Here is a 20,017-nt window from a genome sequence, read left to right as displayed (position 1 = left end):
AGCCTTCCACAAGCTTGTCACAATAATTTGCCGGAATTTTTGCCCATTCCTCCTGACAGAACTGGTGTAACTCAGTCAAGTTTGGGGGCCTCCTTGCTTGGACACGCTTTTTCAGTTCAGTCCACAAATTTTCAATGAGATTCAGGTCAGGGCATTGTGATGGCCACTCCAATACTTTCACTTTGTTGTCTTTAAGCCATTTTGTTACAACTTTGGAGGTATGCTTAGGATCATTGTCCTGCCGGAAGACCCAGTTGCGACCAAGTTTTAACTTTATAGCTGATGTCTTGAGGTGTTGCTTCAGTATTTCTAGATAATCCTCCTTCCTCATGATGCCATCTATTTTCTGAAGTGCATCAGTCCCTTTTCCAGCAAAACACTCCCACAACATGATTTGGAAAATGCTCCTAAGTAAGAACTGAACTTATGAAGGTCCACAATTTATTTTCTGAGGCCTTGGCTGAATTGCTTGGATTTTCCCATGGTATCAAGGGCCAAAAAGGCAGTGGTTCTAAAGGTAGGCCCTTAAATACAGCCACATGTGCCAATTAACTCACAATTAATTCCTAATTATGACAATTGGCCAATCAGAAGCTTCTAAAAAGTCATTACCTCAAGTTCTGGAATCTTCCAGACTGTTTAAAGAGACAGTCAACTTGGTGTATGTAAACTTCTGACCCACTAGAATTCTGATATAGTGAATTAAATCTGAAATAAATCTGTCTCTAATTGAATCGATTGTTTTAAAATTACCTCTAATGTGAAAAAAGTAGATGCCCTAATTGACTTGCCAAAAGAAATGTATGGTAGCATGAAATGTGGAGAGTTGTGAAAAGCTGAGTTTGACTATCTTTAGTCTAGGTGTATGCAAACTTTTGGCCTCAACTATGTTTGTATATATTTTTATATGTTGGTCTCGTCCGCGTTTTTCTTCTCCATGTCTGGTCTAGTGGTGAGTGGGCTTTAAACTAAGACAGGACATTTTGTATGCTTTCTGACAAAATGTTGAACCTTTGGTACCTCATTGCATTTCTCTTGTTTTGGGTTAGTGTGTGGTATCTTTCAGCACAGTGATCCAGGACCCCCATATTTCTGATTGATGTATGCTCCAGAGATTGCAGATCAAGAGATTGCATATCCTGGTGGAGAAAATCCCAGTTGCTTTTTTGGGAATCAGCAGAATTTAACCTGAATTATGTTGCTGCAGTCACCAGAAATGATTGTAGGTGCCACTTTCAAGGCAGTTGGAAAAAGGCATGGTAATTATCTATGTTAATATTAGACTTCACCAGCAGTGCACCCAGAATTTGAAGACATAGGACGCGGCATGTTTCTTTACAAAGAAACATGCTGATGATGATTATGCTTGTGCTTTGTAACCTTGTTTACAAAAGTGCTATACATATTTTTATTATTTGTTTTTACTAATTTAATGTTTTTACTAATTTAATACTATTATTGTTATATAATAACTGTTATAAAACTGGTCATTGAGGGTAATTCTCTCTTCTGATCTCCTATGGTCATGAATTTGAAAGATGATGCCAATGAGTAGTCGCTGCTCTACAAGCTCCAATATACATGCTGTAGCCTACTGTTACTAGACATATGACATAAACTTTGATATATGTATTACTATATCATATAACTTATTGTTCATGCTGCTGTCTTGTATGAAAAAAGTACATGACATGTCCACCTAATTGCTAGCTTCCGAATATTGTGTGATGTCTTTCTGATCATTAAGCATGCCTACAACAGCCATACTACATTTCTGGCTGAAACTATCAATGGTTAATGCAAATTAACCAATTTTCTTTAGCTAGTTCACTCAATGATGAAAATCCATAGTGTGTGCAAATATAATGGAGAGAATAACTGTTTAAAAACAGTTTGTGGTTGTCTACCACCTTAGTAATACACCGATCAGCCACAACATTAAAACCACCTGCCAGGTGAAGTGAATAACATTGATTATCTCTTTACAATGGCACCTGTCAAGGGGTGGGATATATTAGGCAGCAAGTGAACAGTCAGTTCTTGAAGTTGATGTGGTGGAAGCAGGAAAAATGGGAAAGCGTAAGGATCTGAGGGACTTTGACAAGGGCCAAATTGTAATGGCTAGACGACTGGGTCAGAGCATCTCCAAAACGCCAGGTCTTGTGGGGTGTCCAAGGAAGAACCAGTGAACCGGCGACAGGGTCATGGGCACCCAAGGCTCATTGATGCGCGTGGGGAGCGAAGGCTATCCCGTCTGGTCCAATCCCACAGAACAGCTACTGCAGCACAAAAAGTTGCTGAAAAAGTTAATGCTGGCTATGATAGACAGGTGTCAGAACACACAGTGCATCACAGCTTGCTGCGTATGGGGCTGCGAAGCCGCAGACCGCTCAGAGCTGTTTTGGCGACACGAGGGGGACCTACACAATATTAGGCAGGTGGTTTTCATGTTGTGGCTGATCAGTGTATAGTAGTTGCTGTCCTTAAACATTAGCTCTAACTGAATAATCCTAATAGCAGCTAATTTGCTACAATTATGCTGTCACTGGACCATTGGTCTTATATTTAAATGTAAACAATTGTTTTGAGGAAATATATTTATTAGACATGAGGAAAACATTAGATTAAATAGCATTTAGCTCTAAGTGATACTCATTACAGCATTATATACAAGAAAAATATTTCATTTAAAGCCAAAGAAATAACACATATAAATTGTAGGCTATGAGTTTTTCTTTCATACTTAATGAAACAAATTTTTTCCTTTTAAATTGGTGGACTTGAGTAAAAAGACTTAACCTGTGAGCTAGCTTTAAATTAGCCAGGCTGAAACGAGTACAAAATATAGCGCCATCATTCCTGTATACCATAGACCGTAGGAAGGGTACGATACATAAATATATGTTCATTACGCCTAAGTATCACAGAAGTAAACCTAATGTTACTTTGACTGCACATAATTATACATTATAAAACAAAACAGGAATCACTTGCTAGCAAATATTCTATTAATGACGCTAGAAAGCCAGCTATGATAGTTCTACTGGTAAAATAAGAAAACACATTTTTATGACCTTTTAGTACATTAGCTAGGTTACTGACATAACATTCAAATGTTTACGAGTGTTACGTATGTGTGTAACATTTTTCACCTGAAACTATGGATACCCACAAGTCAGCGAGATCCGGTTAAATAACGGCGTTTCAGCACGGTAGTACAGGGAAGGTCCTCTCGCTACGAGCTGTTGACTACGGTTCTATGGTTGAATGGACACGCTAGTTGTCCAGACGTGGACATGTCTAAATACCATGTAAGGTAGTCAGGGACTCCACTCTTTCGCTCTACTGCGCTTGAGTTGGTTGCAAGCAGGCAATGGCGGCACCCTAGTTTGGGCTTCATGTGCCAGTGAGCACGAACCATAGCAAATCAGTGGGAGACATCATAATCACTTTGTCCATATTTTTATACGGTTTATGGTCAAAACCCATGGCAACAGTAAAACCTGCGTGCGAGGAGGACTGCCAAAACATGCACACAGAAAAAAACACAACGCGAGCGCCAAGAGTCCTGTGTGCGAGAAGAAGCCCATTTGCATGCCCAAAGTCCTTGTTGTGCGTGCACTGTTGTTGTTTTTTTTCACTTTGCGACCTTTTGTTTTACGCTTCTGACACCATAGATTGCATTATATGCAGCCGTGGCTGCACTTACATTGGTGTTCCGTGTTTCATAGGGGCTTTCATAGACAAATCTTGAGCTCCAAGAAAAAAGCTCAGTTAATACTTTTATTGTAAATGGGCAACAAGACCATGTTTAACCGAGTATGTACCGCTACTGCCATATTTCCAGTTTAATGTAATTAATTAGTGCTGTTTATAATCTACAACTCATTGCTTAACCATACTTAGAAATTTTCCCAAATGAAGTTGAAAGCAATATATAAATAAATCACAGTTTTAAAGATGAGGTGTAATCACTCTGTAATGGTAACCCAGTTGGTCTACAATCTGAGGTAACTGTAACAATATAGGGCTGAACAGCTGAAGAAATGTCAGAGAGCTTTAGGATTAGAAACCTGGAAAAGCAGCTAACCTTTACACCGGTTCCAGATGAGTGAGTGAATGTCCAATGAGATCACTTTGGAAAGTGTCCTGACAAGATCCGACAGTGTCGCAGAGTCACAAAATGGGAATCAATTATCTTGCAGAGTGGACGTTCACTTTATTTTGTGCTCTCCCTTCCCCTTTCCCATTCTTTTCTGGACAAAAATGACTGAATAGTACCTAAATTCTACAACAGAATATACTAAGTAATTCAATAAAAAAATTTTTTATCATTGTCCTATCAGTTCTGATAACAGTACACACTTATTCTGTGACATTGATCAAACAATCTCCAGCCATGAAGCTTCCTTTTTTATTTAGGTCCTTGTATAAATTGCTGCAGGCATCACAGAGAAGTGGACACTTCTCTATGTCATGTATTGATCTCTCTTTGTCCAGGTCCATGATGTCTCTTAAACATGAACGAAACACTGAAGTTCCACCAATAGCAACACTGCGGAGGTGGGGTACAACAGCAAAATGTTGTTGAAATAGAGACAATACGTGCGATGAGACAGGGCTGAACAACGTTGCACTGTATGTTTGTTGTTGTATGTAACCAGTGAGGACAATGCAATATAAAGTTTTGTATGTTTTTTTTTTTTTTGTGTTGTTTAGGACTAATGCTGAGCAGCTCTGCTGTACAACTGGTCTTTATGCAGTTGGGCTAACCTGTTCCTGTCAACACTAAATGATCTTTTCAAGCACCTGAATTATACTACACTGTACAGGATTTCAAAGCTGTACTCTTAAGGGGATTGAGCTGTGGGTTGCATTGATCATGAGTTTCTTCTGTGCTGTTTAGCAGCCAAAATGAATATAAATCTGCACAATAGGCTACATGACATTGTCTTATCATATTCACAGTTTGTCTAGCCACGGACAAGAGAATGTTAGAAACAAAACATGCAGAAAGAAATGGTATGTCAATTGTTTGTTCATAGATTTTGTTTCTTTTTCTTTTGAATTATAAAAAGTTGAAATAAAAAACGCAATGCTGAGGGATTTTTTGATTGATACCTCAATATTTCAGGTTGCCAGACTACAGTAGAAAGATCATACATTCTGGCAAAGCATATGCCTTACATGTCATTTTTATGCAAGCATGAGTAATCCAAATTAGATTCAGAAAAGGAAACCATGACAAATGAGTGTTCTGCAGTCCATTCCCCCTGGACACACTTGAGAATATTCATCACAATATAGCCACATATCACCACAAAAAACTACCCTGTCACAAGCATTATTTTCTCTGCCTGTCATTTTCACAATATATTATCATAGTTATGGCTTCTGTCAAGTCGTGGACAACCCTCATCTCAGAAATAGAATGGTTTTAGAATGGTGTTATAAATCCAAGACAAAAAATATCTTGATCATTCTTTCTTGATCATGTTGTTAGAAACATTTCTTAAATTTTGCCGGGAGTGTTCGTTTCTTTTTTATGGTTTTGTACATTTTACAATGGTTTTTCATTTCACTGAATGACATTTTAGCACTTCAATACTGTAAACAGGCTTAACTGAATTAATGTAACATTTATACACATGAATTATAATTAGGTAAAGTATTTAGCTTGCGGCACACAAATTCACATGGAACGTCACTGACCATAATACTGATACGGATGTCAAGACATGAAAGTGAATGTTCGCATAAAAACATAATGAATATGTTTGAGAGGATATATAAAACAGTTACAATCTGACTATTGGCCTGTTATATCCTATTTGTTGCATAAAAACGGTCCAACTACCAACGACAGTTTTGATTGCCAACGGTAACATATGCCCAAACGGCCGTGGAAGAATGTTTCAATTTCAGGTGATTAAATCGATAAAAAACAATAAATACGAAAGTAACCATATATAGTCATTAGGTAACCCGTTGTATATAAGTGGAATAAACCCCTCCGGGCTGTCCTGGTTATTAGAAAATAATGTAGGCTACTTTGGTGGTAGTATGGTTACAGAAGAAATCATAGGACAGATGGGCCGATGACAACGTTGCTTTTTCATACGTCAGTGGGCTAATTTGCCTAATCTTCGCGGGACTTCAGACCGCGGTGGAAACACAGACAACAATGGGCTGAAGGAACCTTTTAGTTCCTTGAAAAGTAGTTCCGGGTACTTTTGGTGGAAACGCGGCTTAAGCTGGCAGTGTACTCAGTAAAGCCACGTTTCCACCGCAGGAACTTTAACCCGGAACTAGGAACCTTTTGAGGAACTCAGTGCGTTTCGACCACAGGAACTAGGGTCTAAATTAAGTTCCTAAATTAAGTAAATTAAGTTTTACCTCCAAAAAAGTCCCTGCTTGGGGGGTGGTCGACTAGGCTACTTGCAGTGTTTTATTTCAACCGCCATTTTTAAAAATCTGCAGCCGCAAACCGATTTATTTTCATAATAACTTGAAGTCAAACTTGTAAGTTATGCGGTGCAGTAGCCTACTTTTGGTTATAGCTTGCCAACGTCTTGGAATTATGACGTGTGCTCTTCTTCTTTTCTTGCTTTAGTATTCGTTTTATAAAATATTAAGCATTTGTGCTGGGACAGCATATTACGTACCAAAAGAATTGAGGAAATATTGGGTAGCATTGCTTTGAAATATTGGGTAGCATTGCTTTGAAATACTTATGTAATTTCGGTGAGGCAAGATAGCCTATATTGTTTGTAGTACCGTAACTTGGCGTCATTTTGATATCAATACTTTTGAGTAACTTGGCATTTTTGTACGTTGAAAACGTGTTTTTTATGAGATATCATTTCTTTTTGCAAAGCGTTCTATTATGAGAGTGAGAAATGCGAAGTGACCCTGTAAGAAACGGTTGTGGATTATGGCTATCCTTGTGTGAATTTGTACAGTATGATGAGCGTGTACTGTTTAGCAGTTTCTGTTTGCTATATATGTAAAACAGTGGCTGTGACAAAGGGTGCGGTGGCATAAGCATAAACGCAACAAGAACGCAGGTGAAATATGGTCAGTGTATGTATGTACTCACGGATTTGACGGCCATCCAACGAGCCTTGATTGAGAAAAGAATCAGCAAGCCGGTAAAATTAGAGCTGCCTAGGTCGCAACTTGTGTACCCTGCTGTCCTGCTCCATTGTCTGTTATTTCGTGGAGATGCACTTTTAGTGTTTGTAAGGTTTATAAGGCATTTTGATAGGCTTATCTGCAGGTGGGAATCCTGTTCGCTGTTTTGCTAAGCTAGAACCGGAAAACTTGATAGTGGAGAATAGGAGCCGGACGCATATGTCCCAGCAGGCTTTGCATATGAGAAAATAACAACAGTGTGAGAGAAATTAGGACGAAATTATGAAATTGCGTAATTGAGTTTTTGCATAACAACGGTCCAAATAGCAGTACCAACAAGAGTTTTGCTTGACAGCGGTAAAATAATACGGGACAGCCTGTTGTGGTTAATTCCTTACTATGTATTTCACTCTCACATGCAATATTGTAGCCAGTTAATAACTGAACGTGCAGATGGTACGTCATAATGCAGTGTATACGTTTGGTGAATGGCGGGTAGATATGGTGCAAAAGCAATAATAGAGAAGTAGTAGACAATTATTAGTGAGGGTAAAAGCAGGTTAAAGCAACATGTTCCTAGCTGGGCTTGAACCCAGGACCCCGTGTTCACAAGACTGTAACCTTGCCCACTAGGCCACAGCAGACTAGCTGTTTAAACTGGAAATGTTTCAGAGTAAAAAGGTATGGGTATTTTGCGTGTGTATGCGAGTTTTTTATTGGGTCGTGTAAGATTTGGCTGGTGTCGGTAAAATGTCCAATGGGGAGACATGTTGGAGGAGGAGGAGGAGGAGGAGGAGAAGGAGGAGAAGGAGAAGAAGACGACCCTTATCTACCTTATCTTTCTTTTTTTTATGTCTGCTTGTCGTGTGCCATGTACTGCTCATTTAATTACTTATTTTTCTCCCACTAATATTTTCACTCTATTTGATTTTGTATTTGATATTACTTTTGTTTTTATTATTTCAGTAAAAAAGACTGGCTTTGCATACTTTTAGGCTCACAATAGTTAAGTTAATCTAGTTTTGAAAATTATATATCTAAGCATTATAGCTGAAGCTTCTCAAACTCTGGAGGACTTCCTGGGGGACCGCTTTGTAAGCTGGTTTTCAGTCAAACCACAATTGCAATCCCAGAATTTTAACGTTAAAAGTTCATTTTTCTGAATTATGCTTTTCATGTTCTGAGGGATTATTTGTCCTCTTAGCTGCATTATGCCAGAAATAACTATGAAGAATAAACAATCTATATTCATACATTGCAAATGATCACAGAGAGAGGGGACCCGGGGTAGAATAGGTCCCTAGCACCCCCTTGCTGATCGTAAGAGGTGACAAATGGGGCAACTTGTTTGCCGTGAGTTGCGACCCATGTCAGTGGAGGAAGAGATCCTGGTGCTTGAGGAATGTGACTGGCTGCAGCTGTTACAGGTCCAACACGGTGCTTTGGCTCCTACTTCACACAGACGGGAGGTTGGAGAGGCCCGATCCAATCAAGCGGCTAGTCAAGACGTGCCCTGGGTTGTTTTTTCTTTGGCGTCAATATCGGCCATACATTTACTCTTCCCAGAAGGCGTTGGCTAAGGGACAATCAAGTAATGTATACACTTTGTATGCTTGCTCGAGTATACCATCCCTGTATCCCTGGTGCATAACCGCAGAATGTCACTGTGCATCCCCCTGTTGGGCTCCGAGGTGGGTGGGGAGCAGAGATGATGAAACAACAAATATACAAACATGAATACTAAACAAACCCCTAAAAGACGACTGTTGGATCAGGATTCCGATCTTGATTTAGAAAATGGATGTACTTTTTTCCCAAAAAGCAAAACTGGAAGAGGTTCATACTTTTAGAAGCTGCATCACCAGAAGTGCCCCTTACCAAGCTGTCTCCATTTGCTATAGGCTACATAATGGCATTTCACATATAGCTGGGGCAGTCAAAGATGCAAAGAAGTTGCGGTCTGGCCAGATCCTAGTGGAGTGCTGAAAGAAAACCCAAGCTGAGAATTTGTTACGTGCCAAGGAATTGGCTGGTGTTGGTATGATGGCGTTTTACCATCCATCTCTGAACAGCAGTAAAGGATTAATCCGCACTAGAGAGCTAGAGGACATGGATGAGGCTGAAATAGCTTCAGAATTGACCCAGCAAGGCGTGACAAATGTGAAGAGAACAACAATTAAAAAGGAACACAGAATGATTAAAAATGGTATGTACATCCTGACCTTAAATAAGCCCCAACCACCAGAGAGGATCCAAGTAGGCTACTTAAGTTTATCTGTTGGCCTCTTCATAGCTAACCCGCTGAGATACTTTAATTTCCAGAAATTTGGTCACGGGTCGGCTGGCTGTAAAAACAAGCCCATCAGTTGTAACTGTGGAGAAGAAGGGCATGAACTGGTCTGTCATAAACCATCAAAGTGTAGTAACTGCGCAGGCAACCACAGAGCCTCCTCAAAAGACTGTCCTATCTGGACGAAGGAAAAAGAAACCCAGAGAGTGAAATGTGAGCTACCCGGAAGCACATAAACTGGTTGAGGGACTCCCCACTTTTAAAATCGGGACATCCTTTGCCTTGGTAGTGAAACCATCTATGCGAACTGTTGATTGCCAGACAGACTTGACCTGGGTGACCAAGGATAAACCACAATTAACTCATAGCAACAGGAATTCATCTCAAACAAAAAACAAGACCACAAGCATTCAGACTCAGACTATGCCAAGCCAAATCCAACCCAGTCAGAATCAAAGCTTGATAGCAGAACAAAGCCAATCAAATAAGAGCAAAAAGAAAACAGTCTCACAGAAACCAAAAACAAGTCAAGAAAAGAGTCCTAATAAGACTGAACACTTAAAGGATATCGAAATGGTGGAGGCTACAACCTCTCGCAGTCGCAGCCTTTCACTGAAAGGCAGGAGGATGGGGCGACCACCTGATTTATTCACTTAATGTTGAGTAGTCGTATTATTCAGTGGAAATGTCGCGGTTTTAAAGCCAAATTTGCAGAACTGCAGCGTTTAGCTGCCATCTTTAATCCCCCTGCCTTTTGTCTACAGGAGACTCACCTGGTGCCAAATAGCCCCATGACTATGAAAAACTTTGCAATGTTCAATGCTTGTGGACCAAACATACAACATCCCTCTGGTGGTACAGCCATCTTAGTAAGACAGGACATAATACATAGCCACATTGCATTAGATACCAACCTACAAGCAACAGCAGTGCATTTAACACTTCATAAAACCATCACTTTATGCTCCATCTACATACCCCCCTGATGTCTCTGTGACACTACAAGACCTAGATAATCTTGTCGGTCAGTTGCCATCTCCATATATCCTTCAACAGCCATAATCCATTATGGGGAGGCAGTGATTCTAATGCTAAGGGCAAGAGGATAGAGGACTTTATTAGTAACAACGCCTTGTGCTTGTTTAATGATGGCTCTAATACGTACCTGCACCCAGGACATGGAACTTATTCCGCTATTGATCTAACTATATGTGAGCCTGAACTGCTGCTTGACTTCACCTGGCAGGTCTGGGATGTGGGAGTGACCATTTCCCCCTGATTTTAACTTCTGTAGAAACAGACATACAAAGGACGCAAAGATGGCAACTTAAAAAAGCCAATTGGAACTCCTTTCAGACTCTTTGTTCTGAGAAGTTTGCCATAGAACCACAAGAAAACAGTATCCGATAAAGAGATTTACGGATATTTTAATATCAGCAGCAGATGAAACTGTCCCAAAGACATCAACAAAGCCACACTGCAGACCCAATCCATGGTTTGACGACAACTGTAAAAAGGCGGAAAGAGTTTTCAAGAAGCATCCAACCACAGAGAACCTAATCAAATTAAAAATATGCCGGGCACAGGCACGCAGAGTCATCCATGAAACAAAGTGACAAAGCTGGCAGTGATTTGTATCAAGCTTAACATCAAGCACACCAACAAAGAGGGTCTGTAACATGATCCGTAAGATGAAGGGTAAGGGAGGTGGACCACAAATTCAGCACATTAAACACCAGGGCACTCTACTAACTACAAAACATGAAATAGCAAATAAGCTTGCAGAGACATTCGAAAAGAACTCCTCAATAAAGCATTGTCTTCCTGAGTTCCAAGCGATACGAGCGCAGCAAGAAAACCAACAACTTAATTTCTGCTCTGATAATACGGAACCCTACAAACTGCTCTTCACTATGGAAGAACTCCTGAACTCTTTAAAAAGGTCCCATGATACTGCTGTTAGTTCCAGATAAAATTCACTATCAATTTTTAAAGCACCTACCTCATAATGTTCTGTCTGTTTTGTTGAAAAATTTCTACACTGTCTGGACTTCAGGAAAGATACCACCCTCCTGGCAAGAAGCAACAGTTATACCCATACCTAAACCAGGCAAGGACCACAATGATCCAAACAATTACCGCCCAATAGCTCTGAGCAGCTGCCTATGTAAAACCATGGAGAGGATGGTTAATGATCGTCTTGTCTGGAAACTTGAAGCCAATCATCGGATAAGTGACTCCCAGTGAGGATTCAGACGAGGACGGAGTATCCTAGATCATCTTATTGGACTGGAATCATATGTGTGTGGCGCCTTTATTAAAAAAGAACATGCGGTAGCTGTCTTCTTTGATCTAGAAAAAGCATACGATACAACCTGGAGATTTTGAAAGATCTGTATCAAATGGGCTTCAGGGGACGTCTGCCAATTTTTATTTCACATTTTTTATCTAATAGACATTTTCAAGTCAGGATAGGAACTACTCTGTCGAACTTGCACACGCAAGAACTAGGAGTCCCTCAAGGAAGCGTTCTCTCTGTTACTCTTTTTAGTGTTAAGATCAATAGTATTGTAAAAGTAATTGGATCTAATATATCGTGTAGTCTCTATGTTGATGACCTCTGCATCTGCTACAAGGGGAAAAGCATGAATACCATTGAAAGACAGTTGCAATTATGCATAAATATGATCCAAGCATGGTCAGTTACAAATGGATTCAAGTTCTCTAAAACAAAAACAATCATACATACAATCATACAATGCATACACTTTTTCCTGCTACGGTCCTTACATCACGACCCAGAGCTGTTCATGGATGGTGGCCCCATTAAAATTGTAAAGGAGACTAGGTTCTTGGGACTTATTTTTGACCACAAACTGTCTTTTATTCCACACATGAAATCCTTGAAGAACAGATGTCTTAAAGCTTTGGACATTATAAAGGTGCTGGCAAAAACAAAATGGGGTGCAGACTGTACAGTATTTTTACGCCTTTACAGAGCACTGGTACGATCCAGATTAGACTATTGGAGCATAGTTTATGGCTCCACTAGAAAGTTGTATATTCAGATGCTGGACACCGTACATAATCAAGGATTACGACATGCGTTGGGGGCCTTCAGGACTTCTCCTGTTCAGAGCCTGTATGCAGAATCCAACACTTAACAACAGACGCTTGAAACTAGCTCTTCAGTACGCAGTCAAGCTGAAGACCAACAAATGCAACCCAGCCTACTCTCCAGTTTTCCACCCCCAGTATTCACCCTTGTACGAGGCCAGACCCAAGTATATTCGCCCTTTTGGGCTGCACATCAAACCCCATTTAGAACATTTGGACATTAATCCTAACCCATCCTAATCCTTGACCCAGACATATTTTTGTTTCATTCCCCCCTGGGATCTAAGAAATCCCAACTTAGATTTGACGCATAACAAAAAGTCAGTAACTCACCCCAATGTATACCAGCAACAAGTTTGTGATATGATAAGTCATTTCACACACCTGTATACACAGATGGATCCAAAATGGACAATTCCGTTTCTGCTGCAGCTGTGATTGGACACCAACGTTATGGCATCCACATTCCAGAACAAAGTTCAATTTTTACAACAGAGGCCCACGCTTTGCTTTTAGCTCTGGAACACATTGAACATGCAAAACAACGGGACTTTTTAATTTTTACAGACTCTAAATCATGCCTCCAAGCACTGTAATCTTTGAAAACAGACCACCCCATAATAGTTCAGATTTTAGCTAAAATATATGTTTTACATAAACAGAACTACAGCATCATTTTTGTTTGGTACCAGGTCATTCTGGTATCTATGGAAATGAACAAGCTGACATTGCTGCAAAGGAGGCCCAAACAACAAGAGTCAGGGAATGTTTGCTACCACCATCAGACCTCAGACCTTGCTTACATGCTTACATCATAAACAAGTGGCAGGCGGAATGGGACCAGTGCGAAGGTAACAAACTGCATGAAATTAACCCAGAAATTGGAAAGAGACTTGTGTTTTCTTTTAAAAGCCGATGGGACCAAATTGTTTTTACAAGGTGTCGGATAGGTCACTCAAGACTTACCAGTGCCTTTTTATTAAAGGGTGAAGAACCACCATTATGCGACTCCTGCAGCATTCCCTTGACTATCAAGCACATTTTACTGAACTGCCCTGCCTTTAATACCACAAGACAACGGTTTTATTCAGGACGTTCCATGAAAGATGTTTTTCACAAGGTGTCCCCTGAAAGAATTTTAGAGCTGTTATCACAAGTACATTTGAAACATCTTATATAGGTTTTATTTAATTATCTGTTTTTCTATTGATCGATTTCTACTTTCTATATATTGAAATTTATCATTACCATGTTCTCGCCATGAAATGGCCTTAGATGCCAACATGGCTCTAAATAACAAACAAACAAAAAACATAAAGAGAGGTTAAAAAATATACTGATTCAATTAAAGATTGAGGTGAGTCAATAGGCTCTTAATAGATGAAAGTATGGACAGAAGGCCACTAAAACTATCCATTTGGTAGGTAATGAAAAAAAAAATGAAAAAAACTGAAGTTTGGGGCTTTATTAAGTGGACGTGTGAAGTTGTTTGTGAATTCTGTCTGTGGACATGAGGTCAGAAGGTACAGAAATTAATGTTTTTAAGGGCTGAGAGTCTGGTCATTGTAGTTATTTCTCTGAGAAACCCAGAAGGGTGCCAAACTCTTGGTGCTGTATAGGGCCCTTTACTGCACTTGCACCCTACTGTCACCCAACTGTCTCTCCCTGCCGGCTCTGGAACTCTACCAATTGAGAACTGTGAAGTCCAACAAGCTGGCCCTCGAGATTGAGAGCTTTGCTCGAGGTGCTCAACCAGTCAGCAACAGTGGCAGGCAAACTCCCCTTGGAAATCGCTTTCCAGGAGCGCAAACATCCTGCAACCCTCACACAGCTTTGGCCACATTTTTACCCCCTAACTATCACCCTCTCTCACCCTGTGTCTACAGTAAGTTACTGCTGAGATGTAGACACTAAGACCACAACTTAAAACGCTACAGGTGGTTCTGGACCACTAGCAACAGAAACCGGGGAGTAAAAATTATGCACTTTCAACATTTAGCGTATTTAATAACATGAAAAAGAACTACTGGGTGCAGAATCAAACCGGTTATAATAAATTTTGCTAAATAGCAATAACTGATGGAACCCTAGTACTAGCTAATATTTTATTTATAATTCAGGACAAAATACAACCAAAATTTAAAGCCAAAATATATAATGACAGTTATATTTTGCTCCTGTACTCTACTGTACGTTTACTGTTGAGTTCATTGAGTTACACATGATATTCAGAAAATGGATTTTGGGCTATCACTTGATTGAATGCCACTAGTCATGTTACAAATCAGCCAAAAAGTAGTTACATGTGAACCACATACACATTGCAAAACTGTCCTTGTATTTGAAGAAAACTCTTTTAATAATGATAATACTACTTTATGAAGTATATGAAAAGATTACAATTGGACACATCACATATATGCAAATGGGCTTTGACCATTTTCAGAATAATAAAAAATATCCTTTTATGGATGTTAATTCAAAGCAAATTATTGGTAATTAAGAAGAATGGAAATATGGTTTTGTTTTGGAGACTGTTCTGTCATTTTCAGCTGGAAATCGCAATGGTGAGGAATTTGTGTGGAAACCAGATTTAATCTGAAAAACTCAACTTTTGGCCTGTTTTTGGTAAAATAAAATAAAATTTGGTAAAATATGAAGTTGACTTTCATATTGTGTAAATATTATTGTGGAAAATGAATGAATTTTGAAGCAGAAAATATTTAGCCTAGCACCATGAGATTTTACTTCAAACTGCTTTGACATGTCAGTAGTCATTAGCTGTTTCAATTATATTCATAACCTAATTGAGTTGGATACAATAACCAAACCAATAATACATTCACACCACCTAGTCGATATGATTGTAACGGGTGCAGAATTATTGTGACAGTTAATGAAAAACACCCTGTAATCTGCATGCAAAGGTTTTTGGAACATACTAATGCTAATCAAGGAAAAACATTTCCAGTGGGAACATGAGGCCAGCCACATCCTCAGATTATGAAGCATCAGTCTTTATTCATGAAAAAAGACTTTATGTAAACATTGAAACACAAGCAACTTCGTAACTGAGGAAAGTGCTTTTGTTTATTTCTTATCAGCCGGGTAAGCTTCTACAAAGCAAATAGCCAACCACACAGACTGCTCTGGTGTGTGCTTTTTTAGAAATGGTTGTGACCTGGTGGCTTTTTATTTTCCATTGATCACTTGGAGCATCCAGAAGATAAGACTGTATAAACACAGCAAGTAAATTAGCTGAACACATTAAACATAAAATACTGAACTAACTTAAAAAGTCAAACACATTGATGAATAAAATTAATTTCTTTAATAATCAACACCATCTAGTGTTCCTAATCTCCAATTTGAAGCCCTCTCCATAACCTCATGGGTACCAGCCCTCTCCTTTTCTCTATAGATGGTTTTCTGTAAACATGTATCATCAAAAAGAAAAAAACATGCTAATTGGCGGCATAACTGTATGTTACGACCTAGTCTAGGGTCAGTCCCTAACAGGGTGAATATGGGAAATGGGTAGGGAAACATACTGCGAACTGATCAGTAACTCTGGTCCCTATCTGCCTATCCAAATCTAACTGAATGCTGCCTAGTCTTTGAAGATTACTAGGCACAGGGAGACTTTGAATGCTGAACTTCGGACAGTAAGCTGATAGTCGGAAACTAAAAGCCTGAATAGCGTACCCCCTACACTAGATCTCCACCCAGAGTAGCTTCAAAAACAATAAAGGAAAAATAACAAAGCAAAATAACAAACTTATGGCCCGATGGATTTTTAGTCCAGGGGGGAACACACTAACTAACCTGAGTACTATACGATGATCAGGGGGCAGAACGTGGGTCGAAGTCAAAAACGAGTGTACGGTCAAACACAAAATCCAATCAGCAAACAAAGCAGAGGGGATAGGCGAGAATCAGAATGGAATATGGGAGAGAATGGTCAGAAAAACGGAGAATCAGAGTCAAACAAAGATAAGGACAAATATGCAAAGTCAAACGAAGCAATGACTAAACACACCACACCAACCACGAGTTCGAAGAGCTAGTCTCCGCCAGTAGGCGGTAAACAGTGGCTTTTTCAAGCCGAGCAACCGGATACGGAAACAACCAATCAGATGACGACCGGAACGAAGAAACACATGCAAAAGTAACAAATGTAACCACAAACTAAATTTATGCAGATGGGGACATCATGTTTTTTTGGTCACTTAGCATCCAATTCCTACTAGAATACAGTCTGAAAACCATAGTAACTTTTCAAGAACTACTAACTTTTAAAAATGATGTATGATTTGATTTATAGTCAATAAAAATGAAGCCTTTTATCAGAAAATTATTTCCAGAACACATATGTATATATTTTTTTCAAAAAAGTAAAAAAAAAAAAATATATATATATATATATATATATATATATATATATATATTTCCTGTATAGGTTATCACATAGCTCTGTTCCTTTGGGAAGTGATATATGATATAGATTTGCACGTGTACAAACCTGAAATGGCTACAGAAGCCACATTAAGTTATTGACCATTTTAAATTCATCAAGTGTGACATTTATGGCGACTCTTTCCAACAGGGCAGATTTTCTCTCAGATAAAATTGTCAACAAAGCATGGTGTCTATCTCTTATCTCTTCTCTTTCCTCTCACCCCCTCCTCTTTCAGGAGTACAAGTTGTAGCCTACCAAAAAAATCATGATTGAACAACTGTGGGTATGTTAACCCCTTAAGTTAACTTGGAGTAGAAAGATAAGATATAATAGATATAAATATAGACAATAGATGTAGATAAAAGATAAACCCAAGAATGAATGTTCTGCATTGAGAATAGTCTAATTACTCAATTGATTTTGGCTGAAGAATTTATGTTACCTTTGTTCAACACAGAAACATGTATACATGATATAGTTGCCGTCATTATTAAATGCATATTCCCAAAACTAATACTATAAATGAGAAAGCCTTATTTAAAAATGGATAATGCACACTATAATTGTCCAGAACCCAGGATAATAAATCTTGATGTTTAAAGCAAGGACATTGTGGTTCTTGCTCTATGCTCTTTGCTTATTATATTTTGTATCACTGTTGAGGAACTCAAACAAAACAAAAATTGTTACTTTCTGTACACAAAAAGTAAACCAGCAAAATATAATTTAAGTAAAAAGCCTCTAGCAAAGTATGCTTAAAGCACGAAATCTTTCCTTCTGTTTAAAATGAACAACTTTTGTGCTCTCCAAATGACATAATTACTCATAACTGAATATCATCAAAAATGAAAAATGGAAGATAAAAACTTTTCAGTGCATTTTTGAATTTATATAATTTCACATCTTACAAACATTCAAAAACATATTTGCACTGCACACAAAACTCCTCACAGTCCCGCACAACATTGGTATTACCCAGACACACACTCACATCCTGTCACCACACAGCCTCTCTCTCATTGCCTCAAAAAGATGATGTCAGTGGGTACTCACCTCTACAGATGGGGACAGGGAAGTCCCACACAGCTGCATTGCCAGTGTTGGTGACGCAGGTGAGTTGCGGGTGCCCATCCAGGACGTAGCCTGTCACACAGCTGTACCGGATTTTGTCCCCCACATTGAAGCGTGTCCCGTACAGGATGCCTTTTGGGGGGACTCCTGGATTTCCACAAGAACTGCTCTGCAACTCTGAGAGGATGATGGGGAACCGTTACTGCCTTACTATACCATTATATTACCCTGCTTTGAATTACATTGTGATGCAGGGTGGTTTACAGAAGTATACCCCTTATCAGACCCACAAAGGAAAACAGACTGCTTTTGGTGCTGACTGGGAGCAGGGTTTGAGCTACAGCCCCAATACAGCCCCAATACCCGCTTCTGCTAAAGTAAAAAAGGTTTGCTGTTATCCATAATATTTTAAAGACATTGGTTTTCAAGAGAACACAGCTGTGGGTAATATTCTACTCCTGCTAGGAGCATAAACATTTTATTCGATAACATTCTGTGGGGCTTAAGCCAGGGAGTCAAGCAGTGAAACCAAGCAGCTGAAAAACAAATGCCTGAAATCCAGTTCAGGATATGGTAGGACTCATGTGAACTGACACCATGTAATCGGTGTATGGACTGATACTGATGTGTAGTGATAATTTTTAATAACTCTAGGTTAAGCACTAGGTTAAGGTGACCATTACGTTTATTGAACTCTGTTGTTTTTTGTATGTTACAGGTCATATCCCCAAACCCATCTCTAGGTGGAGAGCGCCGACTACAGGTAAGGAGTATTGACAGAACTTATTAGAATTACCATATATCACAATTTATGTAAGGTAAAGGCTAACAAAATGCCTCCAGACATTTGCAATTTAGTGCATGCTTGTCGTCCCTCCAATTTATAGAACACAGTTCCTTTAGTGCTGGAAATTGAAATATACACCGATCAGCCACAACATTAAAACTACCTGCCTAATATTGTGTAGGTCCCCCTTGTGCTGCCAAAACAGCTCTGACCCATCGAGAGATTTTAAAATCATGTGGAAATAATTCACCCTCTAACAATATCTTAGCTATTTATAGCCCTGTAGCAATTAATAATGTAATAAACTGGCAATAATGTAATAACTCACAATAATATAATCCATTTAAAATTTTTTATGTAATAAAAACCAATGATGTAATAAGTAGTATTAGTAGTAGTAGTAGTAGTAGTGTACTTTATTGATCCCGGGGGGAATTTGCACTGTTGCAGCATCAAAGACAACAAAGTAACACAATCAGATACAAATTTACAGTAGATACAAATATATACAGAAATCCAAATATACCAGAGGACACCTTCAGAGGTGGAGTCCATGCCTCGACGGGCCAGAGCTGTTTTGGCAGCACGAGGGGGACCTACACAATATTAGGTAGGTGGTATTAATGTTGTGGCTGATTGGTGTATATGCTGTCCATAAGTATTATATAAAGAACAGTTTTTTGGTCTTTGCCAGAACATCTCTTACCTTCATAATAAAGCTTAAATCCATGTGCACTCACAGCAAAGTCACTGGTGAGGCGCAGTGAAAAGACAGATCCTGTGCTCATGACAGGTGGAGGGATTTGGAATCCTGTTAACCTATGAAAAAACAAGACAATGGTTAAGTCAGAATCTCAAAACACATTTTTTCTATGAAACACTTCATCATATAAGACAAACATGGTAAGGAGGGGGGGGGGGGGGCTGGTTTAGTGCATGGTGGTGGAGCAAATACATGGTCAGTCTTTTTACTCTTTGAAGCCGGGTTACCCACCTCTGCTGATACAGTATAAATACAATATAAATACAGAAGTTATTGGTATAAATATAGCAGTTAGTGGTATAAATAGTGCAGTTGCGAGTAAAACATATTATGTATAATAGGCTACTGCACTGAAGAGAGATGTAAATTAGAGAGTGTAAGGGAGAGAGTGCATGA

At 39.1% G+C, this 20,017-nt stretch overlaps 1 protein-coding gene across 9 annotated transcripts in view; it reads right to left on the bottom strand.

Annotated features, from left to right (window-relative positions):
* The window catches only part of csmd3b (CUB and Sushi multiple domains 3b), a 938,142-nt gene that overhangs the window by 702,852 nt on the left and 215,273 nt on the right, over positions 1 to 20,017 (bottom strand). For all 9 annotated transcript variants that reach the window (XM_035430384.1, XM_035430386.1, XM_035430391.1 and 6 more), the window contains exons 3-4: positions 19,565 to 19,677; positions 18,054 to 18,248 (exon numbers count right to left, since the gene is read on the bottom strand). In XM_035430384.1, the coding sequence (XP_035286275.1) occupies positions 18,054 to 18,248; positions 19,565 to 19,677 (308 nt within the window). The remainder of the gene's footprint in view (positions 1 to 18,053; positions 18,249 to 19,564; positions 19,678 to 20,017) is intronic.

This window comes from Anguilla anguilla, chromosome 8 (assembly GCF_013347855.1).
Source record: "Anguilla anguilla isolate fAngAng1 chromosome 8, fAngAng1.pri, whole genome shotgun sequence".
In the NCBI taxonomy this organism is placed as follows: Eukaryota; Metazoa; Chordata; class Actinopteri; order Anguilliformes; family Anguillidae; genus Anguilla; species Anguilla anguilla.
This window is presented reverse-complemented; position numbering and strand designations above follow the sequence as displayed.